We start from the raw sequence: 20,123 nt of genomic DNA, 5'->3' as shown, positions 1-20,123 counted from the left end.
ATTTTGCAGGTCTCAGTCGGTGGTAGAGCCTGGCACCCTGATGCATGAGGACCACAGAGACAGTGAGAACACTCAGCCGCTGCTCGCCCTGGACTGATCTCTGGATATCGCTGCAATCACTTTACAATTCACTAATGGGTCTCTCTGTCTTTATTTCTTTTGTCACATTGCGAACTATTCACCAGCTACTTGCACAAGGTGCAGAGACTTAATTCCATTGCCATAGTGCCAACAAGCCGGAGCTACTTTATAACTGTGAAGATTCTTTTACTGCCAAAAAAGGACCCAAAACAAAGTGCATTAGAGCCTTCCATATAGAAAGATGTAAACTGTACTTCCTAATGTAAAGGGAATATGTTAAAGGGTACAGTTTTGTCTAGGAAAAGCTTATATGGTCAGTATTTTTATACCACATCCTATGGACCCTGGAGATTTCATTAGTTTACCAAGTAAATCACCAGCAGAACGTTGGCAAAATATAAGAAATTCTGAAAGTATAAATCCTATCTGAAGATAATAATCTATCATATCAGGTTAGTCGTTATCACTGACGCACTGTAAAATATTTTTCACGTTTCCTTCCGACTTGATCGGAAATAGTTTTTGCCCCATGGAATCACATATTTATTGAATGTTATTTGCACCATTGTGTTCACATGTTCACAAATTAGCTTGAATGTATCCAAGTTATGCGATCCGAAATGCTGGAAACCAAGTAAGGATTTACTTCTACACATTTTACTTACCTAGTCCTGTCGTGATCCCCGCTGTGCGTTGTCCGACGATCATGGATTCCGGCACGATTCACTAAGATTGTGCATCCGGTTTCCTGCATGTGTCGCTTCCCCGCTCAGGTCCGCCAGAGTTCACCATCTTCTTCCTGGTGCATGTAAGTGCATTGTCTTATGAAACAATTTAAATGTTAAATCACATGCTCAGTCCGAATCCGTCGGATCGTCCTATGGCCACGCCCCCCCCATTTCTGTTGCATCAAAACCGGCACTGATGCGCCAAAATCTGATCACATGTGACACAATCCCCTTCTAAATGCCTGTCCCTGGCGGCGCCGCGATCACCAAAAAGTTGGAAAACCCGACGGACAATCGGCCACGGGACCCCTAGTAAATAAGCATCCATACCTTACTCATTTAAGGGCATTGCATAAACATTGACTATTTATTTTTTTAAATATTTTAGTTTTCATAACTCCTTGAAATTCCTCATGTTGCTTACAATAATGATCCACAATGAAGAGTCATAGAAGTAGAATGAGAACAAACACCAGACTACAAGTCACCGCAGTCATCAGAGGGAAATTACTGAAAATTACAAAAATATTTCCTTCCTATGTTTCCCACAGCAACGAAATCACAATAAAGTTTCATTCCTTTTTGTGTTGTTGAAAAATAAAGGTGAGCTGTTTTTAGTTGCTGTGGGTCATAATAAAAATATGTCCCATTGGGTTTAGTAAGCATCTAACTTATCAAACCCATAGAAAGCAAAATCCATTTTCCTATATGAAACCTGCAGCAAGTAGTATAAGTGGTAACATCAGCGGCTACTGAGAAGTGAACCATGTAGCTGGACTGCAAATTCAAGTATTCAAGTCTGGGGACACATCTGGTTTCATTGCCTCTATGTCTTTTATGTTCTATGATGTTTTCTATTACAACCCTCCTACGATATACAGTAGTACTGTGGTCCTTGTGGTTTAGTCTCCCAAATCTCCCTGTTCGAGTTCTCTCCTTTTCCCTCCATGCAGACACTGAGGGAAAATCTAATGGTCCATTTGGAGCACTAAATCACTGGTACCTAACAACATGTGGGTGGGTTAGCGTCCCATATCTCCCTAACAGGTTCCCTTTAATAATACTGGTCTTAATAGGGGGTAGCTTAGACGACACATTTATCTGACAATTAAATACATAACAATTCGGACACATGGCCATTCGAGGGCAGTGATCTGGTCGCATAATTTGTAACCAGATCACAGCGCCCAGAGACCTCCACCCACAGCCTTAGTTCATATATTAGACCTGAGGCTGTGATGGCGACAGATTGTCGCTCTCCAATGACGTCACAGCTAGTGACGAAGTAAACCAATATGTCGGCGGCGGCTTTTCAGCAAAAATGCAATATGGCTGTATGGATAGGGATCAGCCTGTGAGCCCTCCCCATACTCCCCTTACCTACATGTGATGTACATACACATTGGTAAGGGATTAAGAAAGGTGCCATGTTTTTTAAACCTCTGGACAGCCCCTTTAATAAAACTAGCCACCTGTGGTAACCAATTTAATCTTATTGTTTTCCTTCATTAATTATAATTCACTTACTAAAAGAGTTGTTCTGTTTACCCAGGAATAATGAGAATGTATTCTTCCTTCTATTCAATATATATAACACATGTAATAATTACAGAGAAGAGAGCAAATGTCTTAGAGCTGATGGGAAAGGCGCGGTATTCAGTTGTGATTGAACTACAGTAAATGTATTGGAGTGTCATCATTTTTTGGCTAGAACGGGTATGTTCAGAGGCGTAACTTGAGATGGTGCAGAGGGTGCGGTTGCAACTGGGCCCAAGAGGCTTAGGGGGCCCATAAGGTGTCACTTTCCAATATGAGAAGACTATTACTATAAACCATACATTATAGTCGGGGGTCTGGCACAGCCCATCAGCTTTAAGTTACGCCATTGGGTATGGTTATTGCGTGTCATATGAACGGTCATTGCATCTACTCATTGTCTAATTGTGTTGTATTGCAGCTTGTCAGAAATGATGCAAACCTCTTGAGAGAATAACTACCACTGTATCAGCCACCGGGGAACCCCACCACAATGTAGCTACAGTATTGGACTCTGTCCATTCATGTGATGTTTGTTATGAATGCAAGTCCATTTAAATCAAAATCCCAGAAACCCTCCTTAAAAGGGTTTTCCCATGAAAGAAAATTCTCTCATTTCAATCCCTTAGTGATGTTAACACAATAAAGATCATTTTAACCCTTACTTTACAATTTTACTCAGTTTTATTGCTGTTTTAGGGCAATTGCTCATGGACAGATAAGATCACATGACCCTCCATCTGCGGCCATTTTATGGTCAGGAATGTCCGGCTGATGAGGTAAAATACAGGAGTCTTCAGTTAACATATCAAGAAAGGGGAGCAGAACTTTTAATAGATGTATATTAGTAAATTACCTAATATCCTGCCCCCCCCCCCACCACCACTTACACAATATCCTGACAACCCCTTTAAATACTATAAGCCAACCCTTACACCTTCAAACATTATATTTACAAACATCGAAGAGAAAACTATTTATTTTTTAAAAAATATCATCAACCCATTAACACCCCCGGACTGTGTTATTCATTTCATTGAGATCAGGCCACTGTCATGTTACAAAGTTATGTTCCAATAAGCTTTACTACGACAAATAAATAGTGTATCGGCCTCCCACGTGCGCTTTTTTTTTGTGGTTTATGTTAGGAGTGATGTGTCACTAAACTTTATTTTTCCCTTAGAAATTTGGTAAAAGGAAATAATGTAAGCAGTAAGAAAAAGCAAAGTCTCTGTGACCCAGTGTGAATAAGTCCTTTTAATCATGTAACCACAATCCAAAATCTCAGTACTTAAAAAATGAAGAAAACATTTCAGAAGGAGAGAAGGATCAGTTTCGCAGTAATATCTCAAGTGCCAAAGATTCGGTTTGCTTTCCGTTTATTTGCAATGTTCCTCACCATGTAATAAAAGTTAAGCTGTATCCCGTTTGTCTTGGCTTTTATATAAACACATACAGCACTATACATATATTGTACTGTATGAACCTCAGCGCTGGATTAACCTGGATGATAAACACTAGAAGTGTCTGAGAGTACAACTATTCTGGTTGCTCTTGGCCACCAATCAGAATCCGGCTTTCATTTTCCCACAGCGGTTTATAAAATGAAAGCTGAACTGTGATTGGTTTCCATGGGCAACTAGAACAGTTTTGGTCTCCCACATGGGAGTTTTATAACAGTTATTAACGTTTTATCACAATGTTACGTCACAGAGTTAGTTTCAATTATTTATTAGTTTAGACCTCTGGGAATTTTTGGTCAAAGAATTAAAGGAGTTGAACAATATTATCTCATAGCATAATAACATGATCAGAACTTTATTGGAAAAGAAGACAATGATATGGTGTTATTTGTGTGTTATAACTGTTTAAAAATATTACATATCCAACATAGACAAAGAATATACCCTTCTTAAAGGGATTGTCTGATATGTTTACCTGTAGGATAGGTAATTGATTAGAGATTGGCTTATAACTTATACCATCAGTTAGTATTAGCAGTTTTCTTGCTGCGGTATTACAACATATCTCCCATTCATTACAACTGGTAATGGAGCAGTGATATCACATCCAGGCTCCTACACAATGTACAAAGACATCTGCTTCTAGCTCTGTGCACTGTGAAAATATCAGCTGATCTGTGTGTACACTTCTGATCTCCCATTAAAGGGGTTGGTCATTAATAGACTTTAATAGGATAAGTAGAAGACCATAATAGGGTCTCCCATATTGTACTTACCGCTACTCAGGTAAAGCTTGTCTGTAGCCACAGTTCACTTCCTGTGACATCCTGTTTTCTGTTGGTATCCGGCAGAAGGAGTCATAACTGTATATCAGTGGTTGGAGGAGAATCCGGGTGTCTATGACTGCATGGCCCCCTCCATCCCTTGGAAGCTAGCAGGACATGGGATTTCACAGAAAGTTTTGAGTCCTGCTGCCAGCGTTACATGTTACCTGCCACTCCCCATGGCCACAGACAATATTTAAGGATGTAGTGGGCCAGAATAACCCCATCCCAGATTATACCCCAGGGGAATAATCTGGGCTAGGCCAATATATATCCCACAACCCCAGAGTATATCCCCATCAGTAGCATTGTGACATACGCTGGCTAGGCCAAAGTATATCCAGGGTATAATCTGGGCTAGGCCGGTATATTTCCCCCCAGCACGGAGTATATCCCCATCTGAGGCATTGTGACATATGTTGGCTAGGCCAAAGTATAAGCGAGGTATCATCTGGGCAACTTTAACCTGAGGGATTGTTCAGGCTGGGGGTATACTCTGGCCTGTTACACCGGATACAATATGGGAGATCCTATTAGAGTCTTGTACTTACCATGGTAAAGTTATGGGTGGCCAACCCTTTTAATGGTCTATCCTAAAGATAGGTCATTAACCGTCAGTCTTGGACTACCTGGGCATATTATTAGTGCACGTAGCGTACAGCAACTGTTTACAGAAAGCATATCCAGCGCAGTCCTCTGCTAGTGTCTGTGCTATGATATCCATGCTCTGTACAGACATAATACTTCTGTTACGCTCTCATTAGACCTAATGAACAATTCCAGGTTTATTAGTTCTTTAAGGAATTAGATACAGTATGGGAAATCCATTTTGCAGACTCATAGTGAACATTAGAAAGTGAATGCACCAGAGACTTCATTAGAACAGATTTTCTATCTTTCGTTTTAAGACGTCTACCGCAGAGCGTTGGGTATTGTGCGGATTTACATGCAATAATAGAAAAGAAAGGGCAACAATCCATTTCCCTTTCTGTAATAAGATCAGTATTTTATTTAAACAAAAACATAACAATAGCAAAATAAAAAGCACAAATTACATATTGAGTACAGAAAAATATTTCGGATTCGAAACAAAGGCACAAAGGAAAATAGAAATCTGAATATTGTTGTGTTAATAGTAAACTCTTTACCAGTGGATTTACATACAACACACAAACACTCGAAAAACGACAACTCCCAGCATGCCATGGGGATCATAGACAGTAAGAACTTGCTCAGATTTGTTTCACAGGAGCTCTAGACACACAAGTTGGGACTGTTGTTCTATACAGTTCAGTGCTGCCCAAACTTTAGAGGTTGTGGAATAGGGATTTGTAGACCTGTTAAAGTTTGGGTTCACGGGGTTCAACTGAAGCGGAACATGGAATTTCAGTTCGGGTTCAGGTACCCAAACACTCACCCCTACCAGCCAACCTTTAGATGCCACTGGCAGCTTTAATGCCCGTGCAACATTTTTCCAGGATTAACACTCCCTGTGATTTCTGGAATTGATCTTGGTTGTTACCCTTTAAATGCCACCACCGTTTTCCTGTCACTCCCGAGGCTTTGTGGATAGGGGATAACTTAGGACAATCCTTTTAATGATTTGTGTCCTTACATACTCTATAGCAGTGATGGTGAACCTTTTAGAGGCAGAGTGCTCAAACTACAACTCAAAGTGCCAGCATATAACTTATTGCTAGGGCTAAGGGTCCATTCACATGGACGTGTGCCCGCAGCGCTGCTCGCCCCTCCCCTCTCCATAGAATATAATGCTGCATGGCCATTCTTGATCTTGATAAAGCATTATCTTTTTGTGGCCATGGCACGGTATGGAGAGCGCTCGTTGTTCTCAGAATACCGAGCCTGGGCGCGATAGCCGCGTTTGGGGACGTACATCGTTTGTGTGAAATCACCCTAAGTTTACAGCTGCATTTGGCAGGTTGTTTTTCACTGTCAATTATTAACAGCACAGAAAAAGTGCATCAGCCAGTAATGGAGGATACATTGAAGTCTAGGGGAATGGAAGGTAAATGGAAGACCTTCTCTTCACATTCTGTACTTAGTTTCCATTATGGTTTCCTAAATAAGAGAGTGTAACAGAAACCCCTAATGCAGGTGTGAACTAAGCCTAACTCACCACTCCCTGTTCTGCCACAGTTTTCAACCATATTGATCTGAAGACACCAACACAGTTGAAAGAAAAAGGGAAAAATCCTGATTATCAATGTTTCATTATACAAACAATAACCTATATCTGCTGAAACTGGACAACACCTATAACACCCCCCTCCCTTTAATCCATGGCAGTTGTGGGTTTTATCCTTCATGTATCTCATGAATGTTTGCCATCTTCTGATGCTAATAACTTTTTCATACTTTGGTGTACTGAGATGTGTGAGGTGTCATTTTTTGCAAAATGAGCTGGCGTTTTCATTGCTACCATTTTGAGGACTGTGTGACCTTTTGGTCACTTTTTATTTAAAAAAATGTGATGTAAAATGGGGTAAAAGTAGTGTTTCAGACATTTGGGCACTTTTTCTATTATGGGGTTCACCGCCGGCAATAACCATTTTTATACTTTGATAGATCAGGCATTTTGTGACGTGGTGATACTAACGTGTTTGTGATTTTTAAGTTTGTGTTTATCACGTTTTAGGTCAGTTCTAGGGGAAAGGGGGGGATTTGAATTTTTAGGTTTTTTTTCTTTTTAAAAATTTTTTAGCATCTTTTTTAGACCCTCTAGGGTATTTTAACCCTTGATGGTCTAATCGGTCCAACCATATACTGTGATGATACTGTATTGCAATATATGGCATTTTTACAAAGTATTCATTACAAAGAGCCACGGGGTCATTTACTTAGAACAGGGAAGTGGCCTTGTCAAGTTGTTAAAATGTGATAATGTATGACTAGTACAGTTTATTTATAATAATACATATTCTTCTATGAGTGATGGACACATGAGCATAGTCCCTGTGCAACTGCCGTGTGGACCAGGTGAGGGATGAAAAGGGTGTAATGTTATATTGGAAAATATAGGAGTGCAGAAATGCTCTGAGGAGTGGGTGTGAAAAGTTAGTGCTGCCTGGGGGCATGACTTAGTGGTACCAGCTTATACACCTAATCCTCATGGGTGGGACTTTAGGTCAGCACACAGTTGTTGTGCATATACATTGTAGTGTGAATGAAGTGTTTCAGTGAAAATGCATTCATGGTAGAGCTCTGCCCTTCATATACAACCCATTTTAGGACTATGCTCTGCCTTGTTGCATTAAAGGAAATCTACCACCAGGATGAAGGGTTGTAAACCCAGCACACTGACATACTGGTATTTGCCCCCTCTCTTCTCGTAGCTTCTTATGCTCTTTTTTTTAAGAAAGAAGGGCTTTAAAAATTATGCAAATTAGCCGGAGGGGCTCCAGGCTCCATTTACACCTATGGAACCCTCAGACTTGTTTGCATAATGTTTAAATTCTTTTTTTTTGTTTAAATCAGGGGATTACAAACTAAAAGATGAGCAGATCCTGCCACAGGGGGCACACACTTGTATGTCAGTGTGATTGGTTTACAATCCTTCATCCTGGTGGTGGATGTCCTTTAAGATGAAGAATGGGGGAGAATTAATTGTGACTTTCAGGGCACTTTCTGAGTCACTTTCACATCAGAAAGAGTGTAAATCAAAGCTCAAATTTATTCCAACACCAACTAGTATGTGCGTTACTCACGACGCATACGCCACCTAGTAAATAACCTCCCCTATTCATTTCTCTTATAAATGATGCAGTTACTTACATTACACCCAGCCTATATAGAGTAAATATACTGTTATTATAGTGTGTGGTATCTGTTGGTAATTTGTTTCCCTATTCACATTCACGAACAGACGCAGCAGATATTTGTGTTTTCTACAAGCCGCCTTATGAGCCATCGTTCAGCTGAGATTGGAGATGATGAAGCAGCCCACACTCCGATTACTAAAAGATCAAGCAGAAATTTATAAGATTACATCAAATAGAACAAGATTTCTCCAGCGAAGGGAGGAAAGCACCAAGTGCATGTAATATATTTACCCAGCAATGCAAATGGAAGCTGTTGTGCTGTGTATGATAAATAGTTTATGGAGCGATCCGCCTCACTCAAGTACTCAATCCATTTACTGTCACACACACAGAGATAAAAGTCATTTATACTGCGCAGAAGAATGAATGCAGAATACACAAGCGACGTATAGCAGCATAAAACCATAACGACCCGCTCATACATATACTCTATTAATGCCCCTTTAATCCTGGCACTTGTATAGTGTAGTCAAGACAGAGCAGACAATTCTTGATAATGTACAGATAGAGAAGTATCCGAAGTCCGATGGCAAATTAAAGGGAATATAATTTTACCAACTTTTTATATGCCGGAAATATTGAAGCCTAATACAAAACCTAGAGTCAGAACCCTCATGTGTAGCATCTCAATATTCCATGATCATCCAAGATGGGAATACACCATCAATTTCTTCTTTATTGATAACGCTAACAGCGGGGAGTGGCTAACCAGTGAGGCGGAGCTGAATGCTCTGCACGTGCATAGAAATGCTGTGAGAAATGGGGAGCATAAGCAGTAGTAAGGTGCATTTCAGAAAAATATGGATGAGGAGTTACAATGTATGGTTGAGTTAGGTTCAAAGTGGTGAGGACGATTATAAGCATCGAACTGGATTCAGTAGGAGCAGTAATAAGTGTCTGGCCGATATGACATCATCATATGGATGGGATCTCATGTTCATGTACATATGTAGGGTTACTGGAGGTTGCTGACTAGTGCTATCTGAATAGAAAAACAGGCGGTCCCCTACTTAAGAACACCCAACTTACAGATGACCCGTAGTTACAAACGGACCTCTGGATGTTGGTTATTCACTGTAATTTAGTCCTAGGCTATAATAATCAGCTGTAGGCGTTATAAAAGGTAGCGCATTTGCAACGCAACAGTCAGTGATTGTATCCCATGAATTCTTCCTCCATGTCACAGCCTCTTACAGCATCTAAATGATCTACTAATGCTAATACCTCATGGGGACAGCTGTAGCAATGGTTGCCACGAGGTCTTATTTTCAGGGGAGACCTTATATATCTAAGCTTAAAAAATTGCACTAGGTCTTATTTTTTTTGTGTGTGTGTGTGTGCGGGGGGGGGGGGGGGAGTCTTATTTTCAGCGAAACAGGATAGCAAGGTACCACCTATTCTGTGCACAGGCAATAACAAGTCCAATCCCTTGACAGAAGGAATCTCGTTAATAGTTTGTATTCAATAAAAAGGTTCGGCATCATTCTATAACTATATCATTTCCAAAACCTTTTCTATTTCTGAAGATCACACTATTCCACACCAGGACTTTTTTATTGTACTTTATTCTGAAATCCTCAGTTCAAGGCACTAAGAAGGAATTTACAGTACAGTATTTATGTCCAGAATTGTGACATACAGTACAAAGCTCTTATCACCAGATCTAAAAATAAGAAATACAAGAAAAGTACAATACCGGATATTCTTTTCCAATTATAAGTTGCTGACAATTCTGTGCTTGACCTATTTCCTTTGTTTCACACACTGCTTATACTTTTTACTGCTTGTGCTTGGACTAAGAAATATAACGTGCACATTTATAAATCTCTTTTTTTTAAATACCAAACCACCATTGAAGGAGTTAAATTATTATAATTAAAGTGTATGATCAGTGGGCTGCCTGTACTGGAGTCTGAACAACTGGTGGTCTCACAGGTTCCCCGATTTGTCTAGCCTACTATTTTGGGCATTTACATAACCAGCTTCTCGTTGGCAGTTCCACAGCAATGTGTTTCTATAACAGCTTTTTTCCATAACAATGGATCCCAATTTCGTAAACAGTGGTCATCCAAGTGGTTGGAGGGTTATCTGAGTTTTCTTAATGTGAACATCCCTTTAAATGCAATGTACAAATTTATCTGCAACATTTTAGAATCAATCTCCGCACGCTGAAACGTTAAAACTAACAATCATTCGAACAATTTTATCGGAAGAAAAAAAAAACTAGTGTGTACGTACATGTGCAAGTTATGATGTCTACAATATTTTTACTTTAATGGGTTCTCCAAAATCATCATTCTTGTCTAGGGGGTTGTCCCTATTGCAGCTCATTTCTGCTCTGGTGGTTGGAGCTGAACTGAAGTACTAACAAAAAAAGAGGGATATTTTCTCCAAATCCCTTAATGATAACAAAAAAAAGGTAAAATAAAGGCACATTAATGTTGGTGTTAGCATGGGAGGCTATCAAAGAAGGGTTGTAAGTCTAAATGAGAATTCACAATGCAGCAAAATAATATATTGCTGCTTCTCTACAGGGGAATTCAATAAATATGGAAAACCCACAGGGGGCCTGGGTAAGAAAGAAAGAGAATGTGAAAAACTTACCCCACACCAGTAGTGGAGTTAAGTGTCCCTTGGGTTCTTCAGGAAATTCTGGGAACATTGGACACGCATTATTTAATAACTGGCTTCCTCGCACCAGAGCCTGAACCTAGTACTGGAGAGAGGCGAGAGCCAGAGTGTTTTTTTTTATTCCAAACACAATTTTAGGGGGTTTTCCATATCAAAGAGAAATATAATACAAAGAGTTCTTTGGAAGAAGGGACAGCTTGCACCATACAACACTATGATGCTCCGAGTCCTTGTCACTGCACTGTGGTTGGTCCGTGGAAACTGGCCAGAGCACAGTCAATTTTTCCCAGAGTCCCCGGTCATTTGCCGCTGGCCTCAGAATCTGTCACAACACAAACTGCATACACTACAATATTTATCCTAGACCTGATGAGGATGTGGACACTGAAGAGCCATATCATAATGTCTGTATATTCAAGATTTTTTAAAGAATTTTGAGAGAGAAGGTGACATCCATTCCGTTTGTGCATCAATATTTTTTTTCTAAGTCCAATTTGTACATTAAGGTTGGATATTATGGCACATTATATTCAAGGCATCCGTAATTATTGCACATGGTTAACTACATTCAAGAAGTTTTAAAAGTTTTAGGACATAAATACATACTTTTTTTGTGAACAAACGGGGAATGAGACAGAAAAAAAATCACTAGAACTAAAGCGCTAAATATTCACCATTTCGCATAATAGGGTGCGGTAGATATCAGGGTAGCCGGTGATGCTATTCTGTACAATAGAGTTTAAATATAAAATACAATTCTAGAAAACAAACAATAGTGGTTTTTCTTCACAAAGACAGAGAGTGAAATATATGAAACTCCTTCAATAAGTCTTTAGACTTTGACAAATCAGTAACATCTTGTATGAAAATAGAATTCAGTATAAAACACAACAGAAAATCATACAAATAGGCAGCAATGACAAGAGGAAATAGTGTAGGGTTGTAATGGGTGACCCTATTCTCCTTCACATATATGACCCTGTGAACCTCTTCCACCGGGGACTAGATAGCGGGCAGTGTCCTCCGTTGGTGCTGTGTCAGCTCCGGATGCCATACATCCACAATAAATATCAGGCGGTAAGAATCGGCGTCCTGCCACACCTCATGCTCAAAGGAATCGTCAAATATCAGCACTTTGCCTTCTTTCCACGACCTGTAGTATAATAGCAACAGGATAATAAGATTCTACATTTGTTTTGTCTATTATGAAGCTCCACATTTGTTCCCAGGTAAGTTATTACATATCCATCCATTATTTCTGGTGCTTTCTCGAAGAGCACTTAATCTCACTACAGTAACCATGGCTTATTGAACTTGATTCTACTTAGGGATAACATCTGCAAAGAATTTGCCAAAACTATGACGTGGCATGACACCGTATGGAGAAAAGAGTGGGAAGATCACAAAGAAGCGCTTGTTATATCCTCACACGTACATCTGTGTACATCTAAAGGAGAAAGAAGTGGAAGCCTCTGGGGGGGGGGGGGGGATGAGCTGAGACAGCATGTCATCAGCTGCAAGGATTAATACAATAAAATTTCAGCTTAATTGGAAGCCTTGAGGAGAGCGCTCATGCTGCCAGCAGTGTTTACTTATTTAGAAGGTACATGCTTCACTTAATCCGCATATAACCACGTATGACAGCCGCTACATAACATCTACATCGCTAGAGTCACAATATCTCAACTCATCAGAAGCTTCAGAGAATAAATCAGCGATCAGAATTCGTATTTTTGCTGCCAAAAAAATCCAGCATAGCTGCCACGATTCTACTATGACACTGATATAAAATAACGTAATATGGTCAAATTATAAAAATTTACTTCCCATATTTTCAAAATCATCCTATGTATCAGTCATGTATATAAAACCTACCTGGTATCATTAGCACATCTTATCCTGCAGCCTTGACTTGGTATAACCAAACCCAAGTGCATTCGTAGTCTACAATTTGTGGGTCCTGTGTGTGGCCAGACATGAGTCCCTGGGTGCATTACAGAGTATTTGATCTGTGGGATAGAACAGAAAATCCTAATTAGAAAAAGCTACCGTATTTAAGGATACATTACCCCACAACTATCACTATCTTACTATCTCTTTATTTATATATAATATATATCTACAGGAAATATTCATTCTAGAAAGAGGAAGCCTCGATTGTCATTTAATGCGGAGCTTGTTTGCCAACATAAACCAAAGATTCGGATACACTTAGTTTTTACTTAGAAGAAGTGAAGATTTCAACTTATCCACGGTAGTTAATAAAGGCAGTCCTCAACTAAAGGACACCCGACTTACAGACAGACCTCGGGATGGTGGTAATGTACTTAACTTTAGCCCCTGGCTGCAATGAACAGCTGTAAGTGTTATCAAAGGCCACTGCAATTAAGCTTTATTAATAATCCTTGTCCCCATGACAACTAAAATTTTAGAAAATCAAACTGTCATAGGGGCCAAAAAGTTTTGTCCGGAGTTACAAATACAAAACATATTTTTTCTGACTTACATACAAATTCAACTTAAAGGAAACCTGTCATCAGAAATTGGCCTAATAAACCACTAACAGTATGTTCTCGAGCAGTTAAACAACTTCCAGATCATGTTTCTTTTATGGTCCAGCTTGGTGGCATCATCCAGAGAATTAACTCTGAAGTTAGATGTATAAAGTCAGGGAGGTGGAGAGTTTAACACTGAAATCAAGCTCCACCTGCCTCTAAACACTTTCTCCCATGTGATTGACATCATGCGCCGGACTTCCGGAAATTTGATCAATGATGTCTGCTGCATTACCATCAATTGTGAAGGGGAAACAGTGAAGGGGGCATTCTAGAGCAGAGAAAGCTTGACTTCAGAGTGAAACTCTCCGCCTCCATAACTCTATAACTCTCCGCCTTTTGTTTTCATAGTTGATTTTCTGGATGATGCCACATCAGGCCATGAAAGAAACAAAATCTAGAAGCTGCTCAGCTGCTTGAAAACATACTGGAAATGGTTTATCACTCCAATTTCTGATGACAGGTTCCCTTTAAGAACAAACCTCGGAACCTATCTTGTATGTAACCCCGGGACTGTCTGAATGTGTCATTACACGGGGGATCCTAATACTTGGAACTCCACAAAAGATAAGAACAGGGATGGTCACATTTGCATCCCAACAATCCCTTCAGTCTCTATAATACTGATGGAGATATGAAAGTAAAGCTAACTTCAGCAGATGTTCCTTCATCTTAGAGGTTGCACTTTATAAGGCCAATGTAGTTGAAGCTATGGGGTAACTCATTAGAAATGCACTATTTGACCGCTCTAAAAGAATTGTTTAGAAAAGCAACAAGAAGGAATTTGAAATTCTATAAAAATGGAATCATTTTTTGTTTTTAATTGAAGGCCTATACCTGTCCTCTACGGCATCCAGTAGACTCTGGGAATCTTTCTAACACGGAACATGTTCTAGGTGCAGCCTTACAGGATTTCTCATTCTTTCGCCCTGAGAAATTAGAGAGATAGAAATAAATTAAAGAACAGGTACTGGAAAAAAAACACATATAATGTTTTGCTTTTTAACAATTTCGTATTGAAGATGGAAAATCATTGAATCAAAATTAATATAGTCCCATATTGTACCCAAAAATGGTCAGCTTGTTTTTGCCCACAGACTTTGGTTGGCCTTACAGATATCAAGATGAAAAGAGCTCAGCTGTAATACAAGACACAGCACATGGCCAGAAAGGTGCTGAGCTTTATTTTATCAATATCAAACAGAGTAACTAAACCAAATTATTACATAAATAAATAGAGCAAGTGATAATAGCAAACTTTTTAACATATTTTTTTAAGTAAAGCAGCTTCTATGTGCCTTGTTTCTGCTCTTTCTCCTGTGGCGAGCAGTGTATCTGAAAACCTTCTGATGAAAGATTTTTGGACAAATATTGAGGGTAGCAATTAACTGTTTCTATATCTAGGGAATATTTCTCTTGATGCTCTCTAAGAAGACTACTCGGAGAGTTAAAGGAGTTGGCCACCTTTCTTTATGTTTTTTTTTAAAGTGTGGGGGCAGGATATTAAGAAATTTACCAATATCTTCAAAAGATGTAGTTCTAGCTCACCAAACTTGTTGGCATTAGGAGTGCAGTGCATAAACATTAATAACTTTTGAAGCAAGAGAGCTGGATCTTTTTGTTCACTTGGAATTTACCAATATACATAAACTAAAATATATCCCCACACCGCTCCACAAGTATAGTAGGCAAAAATGCTAAATGGAATTGGAGGTCGACCAGATAATTAGAACAAAAAACGGTGGAGTTCTAATGTGTGGAGATGCAGTCCAATTCATATACCGAGTAGTAAGAGCAAAACGTGGCGCTCACGATAAAACTTCAATCTTCTTTATTGTACTTCATAAAACCACATGGGCAAGCACACAGGACGGGAGCAAGGGGCAAACGTTTGCCCCCCTGCTCCTGTCCTGTGTGCTTGCCCATGTGGTTTTAAGAAGTACAATAAAGAAGATTGAAGTTTTATCTGTGAGTGTGCCACGTTTTGTTCTTACAACTTGGTTTACATCTACTAAAAGTTCTGTTCTGCTTTCTTGATTTGTAAAGGGAAATCTCTCCTCCCTCATTTCACACAGACTGAATCCTATGTCTACAGCCAGATGATTAGAGGCCTATTTACCAATAACTGTCTTCTTTTTCTTGGGTTTTACTCAAACCCAAAATCGGTGGCAACCTGCGACAAATATACCAAAAGCTTGGTGGCCTCCTCGATGAGAGCTAAGAAGTTCTAATGGTTACCTTGCTGCCATAATGTATATTGGCTCCAGTCTCCCTTCTCTCTAAGATTTTCATCTTCGGGAAGGAAAAGGCCTTTGGTTTCATCCATGACGGCAAGGCCCTCATCACGAATCATCTTCCAGTTGGCTTCTAAAGCCTTCATGGGAGAAGAAACAAGATAAATTACAGAACATTAAACAGAACCTGAAAAGTAAGAGCCTGTACTTTATATAGTGAATCCATGTGATGTAGTCATTTTGTAGAAATAATACAAGTCCATTGGATACCAAAACACTAGATCTCCAAGAGCAAGAAATGCTTTAGGTATTTGGTTTTTCATTAAAACAAAATGTTGCGGCAGATGTAACGCAGATAACCTGTAAGGAATACTAAAGCGATAGATATTTGCCTGGATGTGGCTTCTCCAGCTTGGCTCATTGATATGCAGCAGACATCTCACGTAAAGAGAAATCTTATCACTGACTACAAATATTAAAATAGCTGTAGGAGAAAGTGAAGGACCATTTACATATTATATTGGAAAAAAAAGACTAGTGATATATTTCAGTTCTTGGACAGTGTTTCTGTAACGCAGCGCTGATCTTCCAACCCTATAAGAGTACGGCTCATAATAGAAATGCTAATAGCCTTCACACATATCTATATGACTGGGGGTTTTTAGAAGAGAAGATGTGTGAGATAATCAGGGTGACAGCCATGATTTGGGTTATTATATTGAACACTACATCCTATCATATTGAACACTACAGAATGTAATGGTTGGTTACATAAACAGATTGCAATTAGTTTTGTGGACAGCCTAGGTAATATATTTTATAGCTGTGGTGGTTTTCGGAGGCACAATAATGGGTATCATTCTATAGGAACAATAGTCGTAGAAGAACACAATGAAAGAAATATATCAGCCTGCCTGTCTATATGCCCACAATGACCCGGTAATGTCACTTCAGTGGTTGTCCTACTGTAAGCAGGATATATAACAGCTATAGTGCCCATGGCTGGAACAGAACAAGCATAGTCACTGTCCAGTATTGGAACCGTAAAACTTCTGCCCTCTGCTAAATGCCAGGTCATTCACACTTGGCAAATTACTAAATTTCCATTTAGCAAAGCATCAATAAGCAATATGATCCACTGTGAGATTTGGTACGGGGTCAATTTCTGAGTATGTCATTACATGAACACAGAATTGCTCAACTTTATTTTTAACAACCACCTCACATGTCATCCATTGAGCATTGACCATTGATTTATAACTTGGACATTTTGGGTACAACCAACCCCTCTTCTCATGATCTGTAGGAGTCCCAATGCTATGGCCATCACTGATCAGTAAGTTGAAAACTTTTTGTGACTGGACAATCCATTTTTAGTAGGAATATGCACCAGTGAAGCACTCTTCACACAATTCTCGTACACTATCAGACACTGATTCTTCGCCTTGTTGCTGGAAATAGCCACATGGTCCATAGGCTTAAAATAATCGGTCTCCCAGGAGTCATTCTTGCTAACTTTTACCATTATTGTTTCTGTCAATTCACTTCATCTCAATCATTTTTGTCCATTACTGTTGCCAATGAGGTCTCCAACCCCTCTACAGCCCTTGAATGAAACATCATGCCCCAACATATCAATTACCAAACCTCAATTCTTTACATAGATTTGGTGCAAGCACTTTGATTACTTCTGTCTATTAAATGCAACGCCTCTCCTATTTGTCAGGACTGAGAAGCTCATCTTATAGTCCCCCATAGTACATCTCAGCTAAATATCGACCCAATGCCTTGGTGACAGTGAAGGCTCTTGTCCATGGATTCCATAATCTAGAATATTGGCTTTGCACGTAGTTGCCTCCATTGTATGTAGTTGACAGATTCATTTGTACACAGTAATTGTCATGCTTTGACTGTAGATAAAACCACTCAGATTGTCGTTTGTGAAGTGATAGCATGGCAAAGGCTTTGTCTCCGAGGAGATAATGAGCTTTATGCTATGACAGTAACGTGTGTTTCCAAAGCAGCTTTATAGCTACGCTGAACCGGGGCTAACATTCATTACTGAAGAGACACTCAGCCAAAATGAAAGATTAGAAAAAGTTCTCAAATACATTAAGTAAAATGTTATTCTCCAGTCACATAAACAGCCACTTCAGATGAAAGTGATAATGCTTCAGGATTATATTTACACCATATGTGCTCTGTATGGCATGTCATACACTTAAAGGGGTTGTACCAACTAATTAAGTTATCCCCCAATCCACAGGAAAGGGGATGACAAGTAAATCAGTGAAGGTCCTATTGCAGGTACCCCCAGCAATCTGGAGAAAATGGGTCCCATTCTAACTAAGCTTTTTATGCCCTAGTTTTTAAGAATAAAAGGCTTTACATTTATGCAAATGAGCCAGAGGGCCTCCAGGTTCCATTAAAACCTTTGAAGCCTGGAGCCCTTCAGGCTAAGTTCCACAATTGGAAAATCCTTTTTTCTAATAAACAATGCATATGAAGCTAGAAGAAGAGTAGATCCTGCCAGAAGGGACACACACCAGTATGTCAGTGTGCTTGGTTTACAATCCTTCATCCTGGTGGAAGATGTTCTTCAAAGAAAATAAGCCACCACCAAACGTCTTTCTCCGTTTAGGGTCAGGGAAGAAACTAAACTTAGATTTGTCTTTACATGCATACAGAGTCTTAAAGGCTATATCTGCTTCTCTGGGATTCAGAGTAAGGCATATGGAAATACATTTTCCAAAGAAGACAAAGGAAAACAATGCCTCAGAGCCTAAATTAGGCAGTAACCCCTTTTCGATGTTTTGGGTGCATAAAAAAAAGACATTTTTATTACAAATCTTGGGACTGAAGAACTGGCCACCTACTTTAAAGATAAAATTGTCTGCAATTGAAGGAAAAAATAACTTCCCCCTGTTCGCTCTTTTCCTTTTAACCGGGCACAGAGGAAGAAGTGTGTAGACTCCTCTCTGCTGCTCGCCTCACTACCTGCACTAGTGACCCAATCCACTCAAATCTCAGACAGTCTCTCTCCCCAGCAGTCACTTCTCACCTTACTAAAAAATGCAAGCTCTCTCTCTCTTCTGGTGTCCATCCCTCTTCCTTCGAGCATGCCACCTACAGTGGTGCTAACTACCGACCAGTTACTAATCTCCCTTTAATCTCCAAACCTGGGACGCCTGGTCTATTCTCGACTAACCCGCTATCTCTCAGCTAACTCCCTCCTTGATCCCCTACGATCTGGTTTCCGCTCTATGCACTCCACTGAAACTGGTCTTTCTAAAGTCTCCAATGATCTCCTCACTGCTAAAACCAAAGGGCACTATTCTCTCTTCATTCTCCTTGATCTCTTGGCAGCGTTTGATACTGTGGACCACCAGTTCCTCCTCAGGAGGCTTCGCTCTATTGGTCTGAAGGACACTGCACTCTCTTGGTTTTCTTCCTATCTCTGACCGCAAGTTCAGTGTCTCCTTCTCGGGATCTCTCATCTCCTCTTCCTCTCACTGTCGGGGTTCCTCAGGGCTTTCCTCTATACTGACCTTATCAGACAAACCATCAGCAGATTTGGTTTCCAGTATTATATCTATGTTGATGATACCCAGCTATATTAGTATGCACCTAATATCACCCCTGCCTTAATCCAGAACATCAGAGACTGCCTCTCTGCCGTCTCTAAAATCACGTCCTCTCTCCTCTTGAAACTTAATCCCTTCAAAATGGAACTTCTTGTCTTTCCACCGTCTACTAATCGACCTAACCCTGATCTCTCTATTTCTGTCTGTGATGTCATCATAACCGAGATGCAGGCCCGCGAGACAGCAGGCCCGCTGGACTCCGACCTCTCCTTTGAACCGTATATTCAATCTGTTGCTCGCTCTTGCCAGATGCACCTTAAAAACATTTTTAGAATCCGATCATTTCTTACAATTGAAACCTCTAAAACATTATTTGTCACTCTGATTCATTCTCGTCTAGATTGGACTTCCACTTACTATACTCTCTCCTCTACAATCCATTCTCAATCCAACAGCCAGGCTTGTCTTTCTGACCAAACACTACATGATTTTCTCCACTCGGTGCCAGTCACTGCACTGGTTGTCCGTTTCCTTCCGAATACAGTTAAAATTAATAACCATCATACACAAGGCTCTCTATAATGCGGCATCTCCCTACCTCTCCTCTCTTATCTCACTTTATCATCCAACCAGTGCTCTTCCATCAGC

At 39.9% G+C, this 20,123-nt stretch overlaps 2 protein-coding genes across 7 annotated transcripts in view; one reads left to right on the top strand and one right to left on the bottom strand.

The window, feature by feature from the left end:
- The window catches only part of CLVS1 (clavesin 1), a 47,694-nt gene extending 43,927 nt beyond the window's left edge, over nucleotides 1-3,767 (top strand). For 2 of the 3 annotated variants that reach the window (XM_072151838.1, XM_072151839.1), the window contains exon 6: nucleotides 10-3,767. In XM_072151838.1, the coding sequence (XP_072007939.1) occupies nucleotides 10-97 (88 nt within the window). In that variant the 3' untranslated portion in view covers nucleotides 98-3,767. The remainder of the gene's footprint in view (nucleotides 1-9) is intronic. The other variant, XR_011855699.1, reaches the window with a different exon arrangement.
- A 6,114-nt stretch (nucleotides 3,768-9,881) lies between these two features.
- Nucleotides 9,882-20,123, bottom strand: part of ASPH (aspartate beta-hydroxylase) — a 103,854-nt gene continuing 93,612 nt past the window's right edge. For 2 of the 4 annotated variants that reach the window (XM_072151834.1, XM_072151836.1), the window contains exons 26-29: nucleotides 15,896-16,031; nucleotides 14,495-14,586; nucleotides 12,978-13,111; nucleotides 9,882-12,255 (exon numbers count right to left, since the gene is read on the bottom strand). In XM_072151834.1, the coding sequence (XP_072007935.1) occupies nucleotides 12,105-12,255; nucleotides 12,978-13,111; nucleotides 14,495-14,586; nucleotides 15,896-16,031 (513 nt within the window). In that variant the 3' untranslated portion in view covers nucleotides 9,882-12,104. The remainder of the gene's footprint in view (nucleotides 12,256-12,977; nucleotides 13,112-14,494; nucleotides 14,587-15,895; nucleotides 16,032-20,123) is intronic. The other 2 variants (XM_072151837.1, XR_011855698.1) reach the window with 2 other exon arrangements.

This window comes from Engystomops pustulosus, chromosome 5 (assembly GCF_040894005.1).
Source record: "Engystomops pustulosus chromosome 5, aEngPut4.maternal, whole genome shotgun sequence".
Classification (NCBI taxonomy): domain Eukaryota; kingdom Metazoa; phylum Chordata; class Amphibia; order Anura; family Leptodactylidae; genus Engystomops; species Engystomops pustulosus.
This window is presented reverse-complemented; position numbering and strand designations above follow the sequence as displayed.